This window comes from Saccopteryx bilineata, chromosome 10 (assembly GCF_036850765.1).
Source record: "Saccopteryx bilineata isolate mSacBil1 chromosome 10, mSacBil1_pri_phased_curated, whole genome shotgun sequence".
In the NCBI taxonomy this organism is placed as follows: Eukaryota; Metazoa; Chordata; class Mammalia; order Chiroptera; family Emballonuridae; genus Saccopteryx; species Saccopteryx bilineata.
This window is the reverse complement of record NC_089499.1, coordinates 8,839,343-8,859,233: the sequence shown is the minus strand read 5'-3', so window position 1 is coordinate 8,859,233 and position 19,891 is coordinate 8,839,343. Positions and strand designations below refer to the sequence as shown.

Below are 19,891 nucleotides of genomic sequence, written 5' to 3'. Positions count from 1 at the left end.
TTCCTGGCATTACCCCTTCCCTGAGGACTCCAGCCACCAGGAATGTCCAGTCTCCAATCCTATGTGGCTGATGTTCCCTTCCCTCCATCTTCCCCGCCAGGTCTCTCTGTGGTTAATCTAGAAAGGGAATTCTGCTTGATGATGGACACAGCCATGGGAACTGCATTTTCAGATTGTCACTATGTTGTCAACAATCTGAAAGATTTGACTGAAATACCATTCATGTAGCAGGACTTGCGTACATCATAATTCCCTTCATCCCGGAGTCTCTGGGGCTCTTCCTTATGCACGGCTGAGTGAATGTTTCCTGCTGAGAAACTTACATTTCTGCAGTGGCCTCAGAAACTTAAGGCTCATGGGAGGTGGATGTTGGACCCCTCAGCTAGGGCCCTATGGTTTCCTGCCAAATCCATTTCTCTGGGTCAGCCCTCCACCTCTGCCCTAGCCCTGTCAATGAGGAATCAGCCCTCTTCCTGGAGAAACCCGGGCTGGACGTCAGAAACAGAGCGGAGTCGACAATTTCTGATCTCTGCAGCCACTTTTTAGGGCCGGCGGATCAGCTGGCAGTCAGCATCACGGGGACCACAGGGTTTAGAGTAGAAACAACAGGCAGCTGGAAGCACAGGGGTGGCCCATGCAACACTGACCTCGGGAGCCCAGTCTTTGGGGAAACTTTGGCAAAGGAGAAGGCACGTTGAGTCAGCATTGTCAGATGTCATTAAATGAAGTAACCTGCATCCCCCCTGCTTCCTATTCCATTCACTCTTTTTCGTACAGGTGGGCACCATGTAATAACACTGCTCCCCAAGGTATTGGGGCTGGGGCGGTCCTTGAAGGAGAATCCAAGGGCCATGTTGCAGCCAACCTGCTGGCCATGAGGTTGTCTGTCTAAAGAGTTTGCCCCAAGGTCATTGCCCAGAGGTAGCTCTGACCCTGGAGCCTGGACCTTCCAGTGCCAACATGCTGCATCCTGGGAGTAGCTGAGTCTCTGAGCAGGGAGAGCAGTCTATGCGGTAAAGACACCAGGCCTGAGGTGCGGGGTAACTGGCTTTTCCTGGTTCATAAGAACCAACCATGTGCATGTGTCCCCAACCCCACAGTCAGCTTATTGGTAACTTGAAATCCAACATAGTGGGCATGTTTACATGCAAAATCAGCAACACTGGAAATCAGGGCTCTCTTTTCACAAAAGCCCGCTATGGAATATTAGGAGCACATCAATGCTCACCCACCTCCCCGCCAGTATGAATAGTCTACTAGCTTTCCTGCTGGTCAGAATGGGGACAAAAAGGTCAATGAGTGACACACAGCCTGTTGGCAGGCTATGCAAACTTCTGGGAATTTCTACTCTGGAAATGTGAGACTCTCCAGATTTTTTTTGGGGAGGAAACAATTAACGAAGATACTTCCAAGTAGCCTCAACCCCACTATTCTCAGAACAAAATTCTGCTTCCACTTTCTTTAGTAGGACAGAATGGATGCATTCCAAGCTCTCTGGGATAGCTCTTCATATTCAGCGGGTGAAATCCTACCTCCTCCACAGTCAGCCAACAGTCTGAGTTTGTCACTCCTTGGTTCTATTCTTCTTAAGAAGATAGTTCAGTTTCAAACCATCCCGCATCTGCAAAGACTTTTCTAATTCATAGCTTCCTTCTGCTACAATGACTTTATAGACCATGTATGATTTTCATTCACATGGGGGAAATTTTGCAAGTAATTTACTCTTGAATTGTTTTCCCCTGAAAGAAACTTTTGCCTCTTAATACTGACCCTACTTCTTAATCAGTCAGTAATGACCCATCATTTGAGACAGCTTCTCTTTTTAGTAAAATAAAAGCTTACTTCACATCTGATTACCCATCTCCTAAATCCTCCTATTCTCAGCATTGCCATTTAGTTCACTGCCTGGCAGATGCACCAAGTGTTACCAGATGCACTGTGTGCACGGATTCATGCAGACTGCCCTCCATAGAAGCTTTCAGGACAGAAACAACAAGTGCAGCTTACTCTGGTGTTGTTGTAAAGTACCGAATCCATAATTCCACGGGTTTTTCGTACAGACACCAAGTCCAAATGAGTTTTGAAGAGTTTTATTAAAGGAGGAAATTTATTAAATATGCCAGCCGCATATAGCTTACACAGGGCTGTCCCAAATCCTGTGTGTCTGTAATATTCTAGGGGCTGGTTATATACCCTTAATTATACATGGGTGGGGGAAAAGCCTGACATCACGACATAAGCTTATACCCTTTGTTTTCCCCTCTACTGGTTTGGTAAAAGGATGAAGGGTGGGGGGATGGGACACAATTCATGAGCAAGTTTATAACATTTGTCTACAGGATTCATAAAGAGACGCTTCCACACTTTAAAACTTACGAGGCTACACAATGGTAAAAATGTCACTTTACATATTAGAAGACATTCCTATATGTTCTAGTGTTCACTTGCTATTCCTTTGTCCAGAGATACATATATTAACTACATGCTTTCAGGAGGGAAGAAGTAGTTTCCATGGGGACAAATGCCTGTAAATGGCCCATTAATATGAGAAAAGGTTTAATTTAATCTTTCTCTGCCTGCACTTGGCTATTCACCCATTTCCCCACAGGTGTGGTGGAAGGTCAGAGAATCCAAGTCTCCTTCCCCTTTGCATTTAAAAGGCACTGCCATCGGCCATCTTGATTTTATGCTAATCACACAAGTACAAAGATCATTTACAAAATCTCTCTGCATGCCTAGCCCAAATTAATAAAATATTCTGCAAGCTTCTTAAAATATTAATATTGATTCTGTAGCTTTTGGTACCTTACAACAATCCCCTCTGGCTCTATTTTCTAAGTCAAATCCTTGACTTAATTTACTGAAGAGCATAAGGCTGTCGTCTAGGAATATTAACTTATAACATGTAACAGATATTTAACAGACAGCATTAATAACAATACAGTTCACTAATGAAACAAATATTACTAATTGATTCTCTATAAATTGTACAATCTTTTTCAATTTACATAAAACTAATTTGCTTTTAGAATAATTTACCTTTAGTTAGAATGTTTAATTTTAAAACTTTTAACCTTTGTGACAATTAAGTTGGCTTTTTTTTTACCCTAATTTTCCCTTTCTCAAAGTCTGATTAAAAAGAGTCCTTTGTTTCTTCATACATTCACTGTACATAGACCAACCAGCTTCCAGTTTGTGGTTGGAGTAAGGCATGCCTTCTATTTTGGCAGCAGTGGGAGTTGTCAGGATCATGGTATGTGGACCTGTCCACGTGGGAACTAGTCCCTGGGTGATGCACTGGATCTCTTAATAACGCTGGAAGCACCTCTTGGACAGTCTTTTGAACAGTTTGCTGAGTCACCTGTAAATCCTGGAAGTACTTAGGGGAGGGGTGGTTACGTTTCTTTTACTATTTGATTCATATAATTTACTTCCCCTGAACCTTTGGGTACAAAGTAACTTCAAATTAGTTTCTAATTAATACTGGTTTCCTTTCCTACTAGCTTGAGGCTGTGGACACAAATGCAGGTCCAATACTAGAATGGGCAAGCTAAACCTGGAAAGAACCATATATATAGCAATTTTCTAACAATCGTCAATTATTTAATAAAAGTCTATTTCTAAATATTCTTAAATGTTTACCTGAGAAGATAAACTTTCTTCCCAGTTTTTAAATCTTTTCTAATTGGTATTGAATAAAGCTTTGGCAGTAAGGGTCCCAAAACCCCACTGGTTCTGGGTGGCATCTATTCATTTGAATTACTCTGTTCTGATTTTGAGGCAGACTTGAAGAATATATACAATTAATAAAATTCAAATAACTAATGTTAACAAATACTATAACAAGTGTCTTAATCCAATAAAGTGACTAAAGCCTATTAGATTATTAAACAAAACAAAGTTCTAACTAATATAACAGAATCCAAAATAAAATTCTTACGGTTACAAATGTTCTTAACATGTTAACGTAATTTCACTAAATCTATGTTGACATTTTAACTGCATTATATCATTTACAAATGTAACCTAATTTCTATTTCAGTCTGAGAAATGACCTAAAGAGCACGAGTCATACATATTCAGAAAAAGTCCACAAGGCACTGGAACTGTGGTCATATTTCTACACTTAGAGTCCAAGTCCTAATGACCAATGTTTCTAGCTGAAATTAGAAGCAGGTCCCAGCGTACAATAGGCATGGGGCATTGGGCCAAGAAGAATAAAGGAGACACTATACATTAAATAAAGCAACAAAAAACAGACTGTCATTACCCCTTGTAAAGATCTTCGAGGGATAGATAGAAATCAAATATTTAGGCAAGGCATAGTGAACGGCCCTGAAGTTTACAAGTAATAAAATCAGTTTTACCTGCTACTTGGAAGAAATACCTTAGGCTCATAAATGGTGTCGTGAGATGAGGCCAACCTTTAATTCTTGAGTGGCAGATCCCAGCAGGCTGGACAAGGTCAGGTCACAGGTAGCTGGAAAGGGCTGGAAGAGACTGAACCCTCCCTCCGTTGAGCAGGGGGGCAGCTTACATTCTTGTATCTCTTTTTTTTTCACTGCAAAAGCATGTACAGCGGTGAAGGCCAGAAGCCTGGCAGGCCTCAGCTCAATGACCTTTCTTTCCACTTTTGAAGCAGGACCCTGATGGAATCCTATGAAGCCCCTTTTGGGTGCTGGAGCCTTTAAGGGTATAGGCCAAAAGCTGGTATTTTTCTGATCTCTTTTGGGCCTTATTAGCCTTTTCTGTTTCTATTTTGGTCATTATGGACCTTAAAAGCCATGCTCACAAGATCTCGCTGAGGGACTTGAGAGCCCTTTTCTATCTATATAAACTCTTGGAAAAAGACAAAAGCAATGTTATTAGCTGGATTAAATCAAGAAGAACAGGATTTTGGGGTCTTCTTTAGAATTCCAGATCCCTTAGCTGCTGAATAACTCAGTACATTAGTATTCAAAAGAAATTTTAACAAAAGCATGATAAAATGGACTTGCAGGAGTTCCAGGATATGACTCTTTTTCTTATATTACCTCTCAATAAACAATATTATTGCAAAATGACAATAAACTAAACATTACATAAAAAGACATTATTAATAATTCCTAATATTTAAACTAAGATTTCCATCTCACAAGGCTATAAAACAGTAAAGAATTAACAAAAGGCCTTTGAAATAACATATACATTCTAACATGGAATATATATATATATATATATATATATATATATATATATATATATATATATAGTGTGTCCGTAGAGTCATGGTGCACTTTTGACCAGTCACAGGAAAGCAACAAAAAACGATAGAAATGTGACTTCCCTCCCTGTGCTTGTTGCCAGGCAACAGCATGCACAGACTCACCCACCAGCTCCCACAATTGCAAACTATTCAGTTGCTAAACAAACTCTTATTCCACAGGATCCAGACTTTCTCAGCTCCTGGAGCCCTTACGGTCCCAGTACTTTTCCTCAGTGCCCAGAGACAAAGGAAGAACCGAACTCTTCCCCTCAGGAAGTCTTTAGATTCAAACAACTTAAGTGATCTTGTCTATAGATGCTTAAAAATACACATCTATTGAAAAAATGATATTTTATTTCATTTTAAAATAATGCATGCCAATGGGATATGTACGCCTGGTGTGCAGATGTTGGAATCCATGGGACAATATCCTCTCAGTTCCTGTTCCACACTGATGTATCTCAAATCACCGGAAACCAGGCTTTGCAGAGACAAGCCCACTTTGAAAGGAATCCACCACAAACTAACCTTAAAACTCTGAACTTTCTCCTACTTGTAGTTCCCAGGGTGTCCAGGAAATGTCAGGTGCAGTGTGGAGCCCTTAAAAATTGGAACTGGGAGTTCACTGTGGCCCCTGGGTGCCTCGGCACACAGTTTGGAAACCCTAGCCTTATCTCACGTCATGTCTCTGATTAAACTCTGTGATACACACATAATCTCATAGATATTTGGGTCTATTTTCTCCCTGTGTTTGTCTTCTTCATATATATTATAAAATATAAACGAGAAGATTCTGTATTTTTCTTTTTTATTTAATATTAACAATAGAAGCATATTCACATGTCAATAAATTTTTTTAGAAGTCATTCATGTCGGTATCCTAGCTCATAATAACAACAGTTATTGAACTCTTCCTCGGTTATCGATCTTTCCAGATGTGCTGCATTTTACCATTATCTGTGACAGATCCTGGAAGCAGGATAATTAGGTGAGCTTTTCAAATGATCTCAGTACCCACTGCCAAAGCGCTTTTCAGAAACACAGCACTGATTTAGATTTCCATCAGAAATATGTGACAGGGACTGTGTCACAGCATCCTTACCTGCTTTGGATATTTTCATTAATAAAAAAAATTGACATCTGGTTATTATCTTAGCAGGCAAAAGAAGAGGTTCACTGTCATTAGCATGTCCTTGATTACTAATGTAATTGAGATTTCATATTAATGGCTACTGCATTTTTCGATGACTTACTGGTTAATATCTTTGTTAATTGTTTGACAATTGGGCATATAGAATAATTATGGGATAGAAAAATCCAAGTGGTTTTCCTACTGATTTGTAAAATTTCCTGATAAATTAGGGGAGCTGATGACAGCATCTTGGTCTTAATTTTTAGTTTGTTACATATCTTTTTTCTATGTGTTAACATTTTTGTATTTTATGTTTTATAATGTGTGTCAATTTATAAGGCGGGCAATTTCCTTTTCAATAAATTACTTTTTATATTCAAAATTTGCTTACATTGTTACACCTAATTATTTTTCTAAAAGGTTTTAATTTGTTAAATTAAGAGCTAAGACTGAATGCTTTGGGGGTGAACAAAAGCTACACAGTGATTTGGTGCTGGCCTTCCAAGTCTCTGCCAGGAATCTCTATTAGGCCTGTTTCTGGGGTCAAACTGACCATCTCATTAGGCTCCTCCACATCACACACAGCACATGAAGGAGGCAATGCATGTGTGGGTGTTAGGCTCTACTCACAGTGGTTTTATCTCCCTAGTCTCAGCCTTACCCACCACACCCGGGCTCTGTTCGCATTCTTGTGGCTGTCACCTCACTGAGCACAGGGCTCTTAGAGAACACCCCTCCCACCTGAACCTAGTCTCGGAGGGTTGCTTTGACGGGAGTAGGTCCTCAGTCACCACGTGGGAGTGAATTGATTTGTGGAATCAACAATGGGCATACGAGTCAATTTGAGTCCATCTGCTTAGGATTTCAGTGCAGACACCATAAACAATGCTTTGAAATAATGTATTGATCTTGAAACTTGATTGAGTGTGCTCCTTTTAAAAACAACAAGAGCAGAAGGGTGAGAACAGTAGTACATCTCTGTTATAATCATGAATGTGCACAAGAGAAAACATAAAGTATAACAAAGTTCATCAACAATGAACATTGTATGTAATAGGGTAAAGAGATTTAGAAGTGAGTTTGAAGTCTGGGGTTTTGAAACAATGACTCTACTTTTTCCATGGCTATTTCCAGATATACAACCTTTTATACGCAAGGTCTGTATCTGGCACTAGACCTGAATTGCATGATTTTAGTCAGTATAAAAATATTCTCTAATGAAAGTGCCATTGCCAAGGACAGTTTCCCAACTCTATTTTTCATTAGATCTCAAGTTCTGCCATCATGAGTTCTATGTTCCTGAGGTCTTCCAGCAACCTAAACCCTGCAGTGGGGACTCAACTGTGGAAATCACTGTTTCAAAGCTCACTGGTGGTGCAGGTAGAATTGAGGGATGCTCAGTGGCTTTGTTTACAAATGTTTATAGTCACGAACCTGGAACTCTGTTTGGCCCAAGCCCATGGCTGACGCCCTCTCCTCCGTCATCCAGAACGACATACCCCACTCATTTGTCTCCAAGGAGAAGTTCATGGAGAAGACTCAAAGACCAGAGATGATCTACCTCAACACCAGGTGCCGTTGCTCCACACTGGTCAGGGGTCACAGTCTGGCCAAGACACCCAAGCTGCCTTCTCCAGCTACAGCCACTGTGCCTGAAAGGTCACTCTTGCTGGGACCTGAGTCAGAACCCGTCAGAGAGTTCCTGCTCCCCTGCAGATGGGGACAAGGAGTTGGCCCTGTCCTGCATCTTGGTGTGGAAGAAGGGGAGCCATTTTCTTGGACTCAGGGACTGGAGACTGTAGAATAACTCATGCAGGTACTCGCGGAACTTCTCGCCAACAAAAACATAAATAATGGGGTTGACACAGCAGTGCATGTAGGAGATGACGGCTGTCACTTCAATGGCCAGGGCTAGTTGGTCTTTGTGGTTACAGTAATTGGCTGAAAGAACATGTTCAAAAGCATAAATAGACAGAGCCAGATTGAAGGGTGTCCAAAAGAGAAAAAAGATGATCATGATGACAAAAATCAGACGCACGGCTTTGGACTTCCTCTCATTGGGCCGTCTGAGCAGAATCTTTATGATCCCCATGTAGCAGACGATCATGATCACCAGAGGCAAGACCAGCCCCAGGATGTTCAGTTTCAGAGCCAGAAACTCTCTCCAATGACTGTAGTATGTACGAGGGATAAATGAGTTGCAGATGTAACGACCTTCAGTGCTCAGGGAATATGTAAAGAAAAAATCTGGAATTGAAGTCAGGCTGGCCAGGACCCAGCTGACTACACTGGTGATGATACCAAATGTGACGGTCCGGACCCGAACAGCAAACACAGCATGGACGATGGCCAGGTACCTGTCGATGGTCAGCAGAATGATGAAGAAGAGCTCGCTGTACCGACCTATGTAATAAAGCCCCGACAGCAACTTGCACATGACATTGCCGAACACCCAGTTATCTTTCCAATAGTGGTGAATCCGGAAGGGCAGCGTGAAGAGGAAGAGCAGGTCAGAAATGGCCAGGTTGAACAGGTAGATGCTGGTCATGTTCTTGAGCCTCTTGTGTTGCAAGAGGACCAGGACCACCAGGATGTTGCCAACCAGGCCAATGACAAATACTAGGAAGTACATGGGGGGCAGCAGCTGAGCTCTAAAAGACCTTATGGTTTCAAATAGGCACAGGGTTGTATTCCCGTAGTTGACTTCTGTGGTCCCATCATAGTCCATTGAAATGTTTGAAATTTCCATCCTGCTTTCTCCCACAGGTCCAAGTAGATGGTTTCTGTATTTACTTTGGTGGTAAAGGCAGTGGGCTCTGGACAACAGAGACAAGGCAGTTATTATATGACATCAACCACTTGACAACCGTTTATTAAGTGAAAAGTACCGACTGTGAACCATGTGCTGGGACACAACCTTGAACAAAGTGACCCCAGGTCTTCTTCACTGTCATGGAAATTGTACTTTAATGGGGAGGTTGGGGATATAGGGTTGAGGGAGACAATAAACAAATGAGTGCACAAACCATGAAGTCAAATACTTTGGCAATGACTGTTGGGAAGGGAACGTCTGGTGGATGGAGCACCCAGACAAAGGGAGAGCAACCTCTTTCTTCATCACCAACGCTTCTCTCATGATTCCCACGGACCTGCCATTGGACTCAGTTTTAAAGAATCCAGGAAGGGCACCATTTATGTCTCCCATTTTACACATGATGACAGAAAAGTTCGCAGTGGGTATGACACATCTGGGACAATGAGAGCTGGAGCTCAAATCCAGTGTGTATCATTCTCATGTCCACTCTTGAAACCACTTGAACTTTCAGCCTCCAATCACAGAGCAGGGAACTTGCATTTGGAAGTGCACAGGAGGAAATGGTTAAGAAATCAGTCCTGGCTGAGTGTCAAAATCATACCAATGGATCTTAATGGCCTTTGGCTAAGAAAGTTCTATATTTTTTTCTATATTTCTGAAATGAGAAACGGGGCGGTAGAGAGACAGACTCCCACATGCACCTAATCAGGATCCACCTGGAAGCCCATAAGAAGGCAATGCTCTGCCTATCTGGGGCTCTTGCTCTGTTGCAGCCAGAATCGTTTTAGCACCTTAGCTGAAGCCCATGGAGCCATCCTCTGCAACCAGGCCAACATTGGTACAATGGAATCTTGGCTATGGGAGGGGAAGAGAGAGATAGAGAGAGGAAAAGGTGGAGAAGCAGATGGGAGCTCTCCTGTGTGCCCTGACCAGAAATTGAACCCGGGACTTCCACATGCCTGGTTGAGACTCTACCACTGAGCCAATAGGCCAGGGATTAAGGAGATCTTTGCTGAGGTGACATAAGACACTTGGGGCACATGACTCTGTGTGGCCATTTGATCTATTTAGTTGTCACAAAGCCTAGAGGATGTTTCTATCACTTGGTTGTCAGGGGCAAGGATGTCCTACCATGCACAAATTATCCCCCCAAGCCCCAGTAGTGCTGCCACAGTGCAATTCTAGGAGGTCAACTCATTTCTTAGTTGAGAACAATGAGGCCACCAGAATGGGCTAGCCTGGCCCAGGGCACACGGCCCTAATTGGGTATAGGTAGGTCTGCAGACACTAAGTGGGCCTTACGGGACAGCTGTGAGGACTCAGGGGAAAGCCAGGATGCGTGAGCGGGTGACCTGGTGAGAAGAAGGGGGTTCTCGGGAGGACTGGCTCAGAGCAGCCTGAAGCCATGCGGTGTTGCACATCCAGGTGGAAGCTGGAATTCTCAGAAATGAGCTCTGGAAGAGTTTACCCAATGTTGCCTTGAAACAAACGAACACAAATGAGAAAGCATCACTAGATGGTTTGCTTTACATGACTCCCCATCCTTGCTATTCAGTCCTCTTTCAAATCCTTACTAGAAATGCCTCCCCAAAAGGAGCATGGGCTTTGGTGTAACCGACCAGCTCTGTGAACTTGAAGGAGTTCATCTCTCTCCCTGAGCCTCAGTGTCTCAGCTGTTACGTGAGAAAGTATCAGTAACCTTGAGGGAGTACTGTAAGTAAGGTATGACAAAAGCCAACCCTGGCTCTTGCCAGGACATTAGTAAACATCAGGGGAGCTCCTTACTTGAATCTACCCTTCCTTCAGGACTCCAGACACCCAGAACGTCCAGTCTCCCATCCTATTCTGGCTGATGTACCTGCCCCAAGTTCCCCCTCCAAGTCTCTCTGTGGTTAATCTAGAAAGGGAATTCTGCTGGATGATGTACAGTAGTGAGAGCTCCATTTTCAGATTTTCATTATGTTGCCACCAGTTTGAAAGCTTTGACTTAGACACCAGTCATGTAGCAGGACTTGCCTGCATCATAATTCCCTTCACCCCGGAGTCTCTGGGGTTCTTCCTTATGCACCGCTGCGTGAATGTTTCCTGCTGAGGAACTTATATTTCTGCAGTGGCCTTAGAAACTTAAGACCCATGGGGGGGGATGTTGCACACCTCAGCTAGGGCCCTATGGTTTCCTTCCAAATCCATTTCTCTGGGTTTCTCCTCCACCTCTGGCCTAGCCCTGTGACAGAGTAATCAGCCCTTTTCCTGGAGGAGAAACCCAGGCTGGACATCTGTAACAAAGCTGAGTGACCATTTCTGATTTCTGCAGCCACGGCCAGGGCCGGCGGATCGACTAGCAGTCAACATCATGGGGACCACAGGGCTTAGGGACAAAGCAACAGGCAGCGGGAAGCACAAGGAGCAGCTCTTGCAACACTGACCTCGGGAGCCCCGTCTTTGGGGAAACTTTGGCAAAGGAGAAGGCACGTTGAGTCAGCATCGTCAGATGCCATTAAACAAAGTGACCTCCATCCCCCCGGCCTAGTAGTCCATTTGCTGTTTTCCCTACAGGTGGGCACCACGCAATAACACTATTCTCCAAGGGATTGGGGCTGGGGTGGGGACTTTAAGGAGAATCAAAGGACCATGTTGCAGCCAACCAGCCCACTATGCTGTCCTGTGTCTTTAGCATCTGCCCCAAGGTCATTACACAATGGTCAGTTATGGCCCTAAAGCCTGGGACCTTCCAGTGCCATCATGCTGCATCCAGGGAGTAGGTGAGCCTCTGAGAGGGAGGGCCGTCTGTGCAGGTAAGGACACCAGGCCTGAGGTGCGGGGCAGCTGGCTTTTCCTGGGTCATAAAAACCAATCGTGTGCATGTGTCCCCAACCCCACAGTCAGCATATTGGTAGCTTGAAATCCACCACATTGGGCATGTTTACATACAAATACAGAAACACTGGAAATCAAGGCTCGCTTTATAGGAAAGCCTGCTATGGAATTTTCAGGGAGGCCCATTATAAAATATCAAGCAGCACATCAATGCCCACCTGCCACCCCGCCAGACTGAGTAGCCTAGGAGCTGTCCTGCTGGTCAGAGCGGGAACAAAAAGGTCGATGAGTGACACAATGCCTGGTGGCAGGCTATGCACACTCCTTAGAATTTCTACTCTGGAAACGTGAGACCCTCCAGATTTTGGGGCTGGGGAAACAGTTGAAGAAGATACCTCCAAGTAGCCCCAACCCCACTATTCTCAGAACAAAATTCTGCTTCCACTTTCTTTAGTAGGACAGAAAAAATGCATCCCAAGAGGTCACCAGGACCACTTTCTAAATTAAGGGATGGAAATCCTACCTCTTCCAAAGTCAGCTCACAATGTGACTTCGTGAATCCTTGGTTCTACTCTTCTTAAGAAGATAGTTGAGTTTCAAACCCTCCCGCATCTGCAAAGACTTTTCTATTCCTAGCTCCCTCCTGCTACACCATGTAAGATTTTTATTTCCATGCAGTTGATTTGCAAGTAATATCCTCTTGAATAGCCTTCCACAGAACGTAGCTCTTGTTTCTTAATGCTCTGACAACTTTCTTAATCAGTCAGTCCCATCATTCAAGAAAGCTTTTTTTTTTAATAACAACAAAATATGATTATTTCACATCTGACTGCCCATCATATAAATCCTCCCATTGTCAGCATTGCTACACAGTTCACTGCCTTGCCGGTGCATGAAGGGGCCATCAGACGCACCGTGTGCACGGATTCATGCAGATTGTCCTCCACAGAAGCCAACTGGACAGAGAAGAGAAGTGCCACTTACTCTGATGTGAAAGGATTTTGTGCACAAATTCTGTGTTTGTAGAATTTTTAGAGTCTTTGTTTTCCAGGTTCAAGGTCCTGATGGAATAGGAAGTCTTTCATTTCCTGTGTAACCATGGAGACAGAAGTCTAGGGATCTCAGTCATTCAGAATGCAAAGTGGAGGCAAATTCTTCTTTTTACATAGGTGAGTGTGGAGGAGCAGTAAGGACACCAAACATTGCCATGATGCTGAGTTCCACGTAAACTTTTTTCTGTGGTCATTTGGTGGCACTTCTCTCTGCGGGTTCTGTCTTAAGGGCATTGGGGGCAGGTAATGAGGTGGCGTTGTTTGGGGTGAGGAAGGTGGCAGTAAGGTGTTTTCCAGAACTTGTGGAGCCACTGAAGGCTGGGAATGGGAGGGGGACTGATGTAGGGCGGGAGGTTTCTGTGCTGGCGTGCCAGCCCATGCTAAGGATTCCTGATCCAATTTAGCTGAATGCTTAAGAGGAACTAGTTTATAGCTACAGCTGTAAGTAAAAAAGCTGAGGACCCAGCAGATCTAATCTTGCCAACAGAGGCAGGATGCGTTCCTTGTGCGTCAGCCTTGCAGATATTGCAGGAAGGCGGTTTATTTTCCTTAAAACTTTTGGAAAGATATTGTACAAAAGTGCTGAAAAAATTGTAACCTTGTGGGGTTTGCCTATAAATCCCCCTCTCCCCTTGGAGCTCATTGCTGTTGCTTTCTCAGTGCAGCAGACAGACCACTGGCCAGTGAATAAAGCTTTCCAAATCCAATCAATTTGGGCTCTGGTTCTGTTCAGTCCAGTTGCATCACAACATTTGGGTGCTTATCAGGGATGTACCAGAATTTTCTGGTGATCGGAGCCTATTTGGGTCTTCAGGTGCCCTGCCTAGGGGGAGATCTCTGAGAGACCTTCCTCAGCCCCAGACACAGGCGGCGCTCCATTGGACGTTGAGCCGCTCAGGATCTCACCGGTAAGCAACAGGGTCCAGTCAGGTTGGGGCGCACCCAGTGGGGTCGGCGGCCTTGCTGGACGCAGCATAACCTCCGGGACCCGATCCGGGCACACAGCGGTGGCCAGTGATCTCAGGTTTGGTTGGCCAGTCAGGTTTAGTCCGCTACTCAGGTTTCAGGTTTGTTTTTTTTCTAGTTTGGTTTTTGTCTGGTTGTGCATTCTCTGGAGTGTTTGTCTAGTTGTCTTTCTCAGTCTAGACCTCATCTAGTCCGTCAATATGGGTCAGTCTGCTTCTTGTGTTAAATGTATGCTGCTTGAATGTGTTTTGAATAAAACCCAGGACTTTAAGGAACGAGCTGCAGACTATAGAGCTACTGTTAGCTCCAGGTCACTGCACACCCTGTGTGAGTTAGAGTGGCCAGCGCTCCCCCCAGGGAACTGGCCTTCCAAAGGATCTACTAAAATCTCTCTTACTTATCAGGTTCAATCAGTCATCTTCAGGAGTCCTGGACACCCTGACCAAATTCTATATACACATATTTGGATTGATGTTCTCACTGAGCAGCCAGAGTGGCTCAAAGACTCCCCCCACACCTCTATTTGTTGACTCCACGAGATCGGGCGAGTTCAGGGTGGTATAGAAAAATCTAATTTTAAAATTGTCTAAAGATACATAGAAAACTCTCTGGAAATTAAAATGGCCAATTCTAGAGCAGAATAGCCAAATCAAGAATTGCTAGACCCAGAGAAAGCACAGGCAGGCAGTCTAGCACACTATCACCGGGCACCCACCCGCAAATCGGTGGTGAGCCAGGATGCGGCCGAGTATGTCAGCAGAGGCAGCAGAGTTAGGGAAAGAAAAGGCAGGCGGGCTGCAGCTGGCTGCACGAGAAGTGGCGGAGAGAAGGAATAAAAATAGAAATGGCAGGCTCCCCTCACTGTTCTGGCACCTTCCCCTCTCCCTCGGACACCCGGCACCCTGACCAATTTCCCTATATTGTATAAGAAAGAAACTTTTTTCTTTGCTCAAGGGCTGCATCAAGTAATTAAGGCAAAAGATAACAGCGGAGTAAGCTAGAGGCACGCTACCACCACCTTGCTATAGCCCCCCCCCCCCACTTCTGCTTTGGCTCCAGGGAATCCCTGCCTCCTACCTATAGCCAGACTCAGGAAAGATTTAGGGAATGCTGCCCCTTCTAAACCCACTCCTTAAGCCATAATAGTCAAGAGTTGTAAGAAAGGGTCCTCAGGGAATTATAGGATTACGATGTCCCTGAGAAAATTGAAGAACTTATGTAAACTAGGATACCCCACTGTTAGGAAAATGAGTTTGTAAAATATGTATTCTTTGAGTGTGCTACACCGGCTCTTATATTGACTTAATGTTGTAAAGCACTGAAGGTCAAGAAAGAGAGGGTTAGCATCTCTTTGCCAGCTGGGTATCAACGAAATAGTAACTGCATTTTGACCATTTTTTATTTTTCTCTGTAAATCAGTAGTTCATTGGGGATAGTAGTTTATACTCTTCTTATTGTAAATTGTACTAAATTTGTACTAATAATAAGGCATATAGAATTGTATAGTCTGCCAAATACAAAGACTTTCTTTTTGTACCAAGGATCAGTTGTTGTAGAAAAAATATTTTCTATGTTAGAAATGTATGTTATTTCAAGAGTCTTTTGTTAATTCTCCTTTTTATTTGCCATTTCATAGCCCTGTGATGTTGAAATCTTGGTTTGACTATTAGGGGATATGTAATGATTATTAATGTAATGATTCAGTATTGCTCAATGTTAGGTCACCAAACTCAGAGTGATAAATATTACTGTTGATTAGCTTAACAGTAAAATTCTCAACATAACAGGTAGAAAGGAGAACAGAGAAAATAAATGACTAATTGTAGTAGCAGGGAACATTTCAGTTTTGTGTCCAGATTAAAGGGCTTAAGGATGTGAACAGAAATCTGTTTCTCTTGAGCTTTTAGACATTATCTGTTAGGGTATGTAAAGTTACAGCATAAATAAATAAGGTATGTTTTCTTAGAATGTAAAAGGGTTATAATTAAGTAGAGTGTAAGCTTTATTTGATGAAATATTAGTCATTTCAATTAGTACTTTTGACTAGATCTTTAGAACTTGAGACATAGATGTAATAAATAGTTTAAATTCTTTTTTCCAAGTGACCTATACAATTAGAAAGCTCAGAATCCCCTCTCTTGGGGAAGCCTCAAGTCCTAACAGGACTGTTAGAATCTGTACCGCACATACGCTGCCCCACTGAGGACAACCGAGACCATGTCGAAAAAGAAAAAGAACCATAAGTTTGTCTAAGGTGTTAGAAGTTATTCAGGATCCTCGAAAGACCCTCGCAGCTTTCTTAGACTATAGAAAGCTCATATAGTCTATGCACCTCTAGATCTAGAGGCTCCAGAAGATATAAGGCATTGAAATTAGCCTTTCTATAGCATTCAGCTCTAGAAATTAAAGAGGAAATGTATTCTAAGTTTTTAAGAAGAAAAAACATTAGCTGCTAAAAATCTAAGCATTTTGGAAGGGACATTGCTCCTCCCTCACTCACATAAGTAACTCTGTTTGGCACCTAAAATGGCTGGTTAGCCAAAGATAGGTAAGATTCCTGAAGGCAGGAACAACCTAAGCCAGGCACAGTCGAACAGGAGCCATCAGGAGAAGGCTTAAGAACTAACAAAGGTGAGGCTCAAACCTCGCCCCAGAGAATGGAAGAGACTGCTCCCCTGAAATAGTGGCCATCATCCACTGTCCAGAGCCCCCAAAGAGGAGGACTCCATAGAAACTCTAGAAAAACCAAGCAGCTGATGGTACTACCAATAAAGTAGCCCTAAAACCAGTGGGGTTTTTAGGAAATTTTAGTAACTTTACTAGAACCCAGGTTGCCAAAGGATTTTTTTACAACCATTTTGAAAAAGATGTCCCTTTGCCAGCAGGAAAGGGACGAGTAAGAATAAGAAGAAATAATTAGAAAAGTCAGAATTAGAATCTAATGAAGAAGGCAGAATGTATGAGTTTTTAGTCTGTGCCCAAATAAATAGTAAACAAAGTAAAGAAATTATAAAGAGAAACAGGCAGAGAGGAACTTTCCCAGGGGAACATTTAGAAATAGACTTTACTAAAATAATTGACAGGTAGGTAGAAGCCTTTCCTACTAGAAATGAGACCGCAGTAACAGTTGTTAAGAAATTGCTTTATGAAGTGGTTCCCAGATTTAGCTTGACCATTAATATTGGGTCTAATAATGAGCCTGTCTTTGTATTCAAGATCTCACAGCTAGTAGGAAAGGCACTCAATATTAATTAGAAATTACATTGTGCCTACAGGCCCAAAGTTCAGGGCAGGTAGAACCCATGAATCGGATCATAAAGGAAACTTTAACTAAATTAATTTTGAAACCAGTAAAAAGTAGCCCACCTTAGTCCCCTTAGCCCTCCTTAAGGCAAGGTGCACCCCCTAGAGGGAAGAATTCACTTATTTTGAAATAATGTTTAGGAGACCCCCACCCTTCCTACCGAAACTCGAGGAAGAAATAAAAGCTAACTTAAGTGATCACTCCTTCCTTAAGTACTTACAGGGTCTACAGATGACTCAGTAGGCTGGCCAAAAGACTGTCCGAGGGACACCTCCAGCACTGTCAGGAGATCTGGTATATCCCGTCCAGCCTGGGTAAAGACTCAGTCTGGGTAAAGAAGTACAACACGCAAAGACTAACTTCAACGTGGACGGGTCCACCACAACCAGATGAAGCCTGCAGTTCCAGCAGAGTCACCCTCGTGGACAGCGGAGACTGACCCCGCCAACCCTTATAAGTTGACCCTGAGAAGAACGGCATACCCAGCTGCAGCCACAAACCGGAAGCTGGCTGGTCTATGCTCAGCTAATACCTAGAGAAACTCACTGAGCACCTCCTTTTAATTGGACTTTGGGGAGGAAGAAAAACTAAGGTCAAAGGAAAGCCAGAACAAGTTGTCTTAAGGGTTGATGCATGTACTGCTATGAGTCATACAGAGGGAGATATAAGTCCCTTTGCGAGAAGGGAAGCTACAAGGTAAATGAAAAATATATATGCTTATACTTAACCTATAAATACTAGCTACTTAGAGGAAGGACATCTCCAAAAGGAAGAAAGCAAGCTGTTATGAAGCCACTTATCTCTTTAAAAGATAAGAAAGTTCATGAAAGTTGAGGGGTATGTAAGTTGCAGAAGGTTTGTACAGGTTATAGCAGGGTTAGATAGAGAAGAAAAACGCAAGGAAGTAAGAAATTAGTATGAAAGTTTATTCTCCTCATCTCCTTGGCTCACTATGTTGCTTACTGCTCTTACTGGGCACCTTATTTTACTTATAGTAGGAGTCACCATTGGTCTGTGTATTATCAACTGCCTCACGCAGTACGTACAAAAAAAGAATTCAAGCCGTAAAGCTTCTAGTGTTAAGGGCACATTATCAGCCCATTCATACCGATAAGGAAATAATGATTTGTTTTCCCGATAAAACCAGTGGGGAATGTGCTGTCATGCCAGCCCACCCTAAGAACCCCTGACCCAATTTAGCTGAACACTTAAGAGGAACTAGTTTATCGCTACAGCTGTAAGTAGAAAATTCTCACGGCCCCAGCAGATCTAATCTTGCCAACAGAGGCAGAATGCGTTCCTTGTGCATCAGCCTTGCAGATATTGCAGGAAGGCGGTTTATTCTCCTTAGAACTGTGTGTGCTTTTGCAAAGATATTGTACAAACGTACTCAAAAAATTGTAATCTTGTGGGGTTTGCCTATAAATACCCCTCTCCCCCCAAGCTCATCATTGTTTGTTGCTTTTTCAGTGCAGTGGACAGACCACTGGCCAGTGAATAAAGCTTCCCAAATTCAATCAATTTGAGCTCTGGTTCCATTCAGTACAATTGTACCGCAGCAGTCTCATTGTCAGTGAGCAGCGTTTTCTTTCTCTTTTCCATTTTTTCTTTCTTTTTCCTTCTTTATAACTTTCTTCTTTTCTGTCTTTCTTTTTTTCTTTATTATTCTTATCCTTTATTATTTCTTCTAAAGATTGCAAGTAAAAGTGTTTAACCTAGAACCCTGTGTCCTCTGTTCCTCAATAATCTGGTTAGTAAATCTGGTTTGTTTACTTCAACTCTCTCTTGTTTTTTCATATAGGCCTGTAGTGATATGAACTTCCCTCTTTTTTTTTTTTTTGTATTTTTCTGAAGTTGGAAACAAGGAGGCAGTCTGACAGACTCCCGCATGCATCCCACCGGGATCCACCTGGCATGCCCACCAGGGGGTGATGCTCTGCCCATCTGGGGCATTGCTCTGTCGCAACCAGAGCCATTCTAGCACCTGATGCAGAGGCCATGGAGCCATCCTCAGCTCCTGGGCGAACTCTGCTACAATGGAGCCTTGGTTGCAGGAGGGGAAGAGAGAGAGAGAGAGGAAAGAGAGGGGGAGGGAGGGGGGTGGAGAAGCAGATGGGCACTTCTCCTGTGTGCCCTGACTGGGAATCGAACCCGGGAATCCTGCAAACCAGACCAACGCTCTACCACTGAGTCAACCGGCCAGGGCCTGAACTTCTCTCTTATTACTGCTTTTGCTGCATCCCAGAGATTCTGATATGTCGTATTGTTACAATATTTTTGTTTGACTGCATGTATCATTTTTTAATGATTTTTATTTATTATATTTACATAGATTCTACTGTTGCCCAAATGCATCCCTCTTCCAACGTATTTTCCTCAAAATCTCCATTGCCCCCCTCCCTATAGCTCCCTCCTCCCTTCCCTTCAGGTTTATCCCATCCAATCATCCTCTTTCCCTCTGTCCTCTTTTCCTTTGGTCCCTTTGATCTCTCCTCTGTCTCAACTCCATTTCTCAGTTGTCATTGTTCAATGGATTCCTCAAATGAGGTTATATGATATT

At 43.2% G+C, this 19,891-nt stretch overlaps 3 protein-coding genes across 3 annotated transcripts in view; all 3 read right to left on the bottom strand.

The window, feature by feature from the left end:
• LOC136314181 (C-C chemokine receptor type 1-like) overlaps positions 1-12,592 on the bottom strand; it is a 42,235-nt gene extending 29,643 nt beyond the window's left edge. Inside the window, exon 1 of the mRNA XM_066244731.1 lies at positions 12,533-12,592. The gene's annotated coding sequence lies outside the window, so the exon portion shown is untranslated. The remainder of the gene's footprint in view (positions 1-12,532) is intronic.
• Positions 1-19,891, bottom strand: part of LOC136314184 (C-C chemokine receptor type 1-like) — a 105,675-nt gene that overhangs the window by 37,832 nt on the left and 47,952 nt on the right. The gene's annotated exons all lie outside the window — the stretch shown is intronic.
• LOC136314182 (C-C chemokine receptor type 1-like) lies at positions 8,059-12,615 on the bottom strand. The gene is made up of 2 exons (XM_066244732.1): positions 12,533-12,615; positions 8,059-9,193 (listed from the first exon to the last, which is right to left on the bottom strand). Exon 2 carries the CDS (start codon positions 9,124-9,126, stop codon positions 8,059-8,061), a length of 1,068 nt encoding a protein of 355 aa, XP_066100829.1. The 5' UTR covers positions 9,127-9,193; positions 12,533-12,615.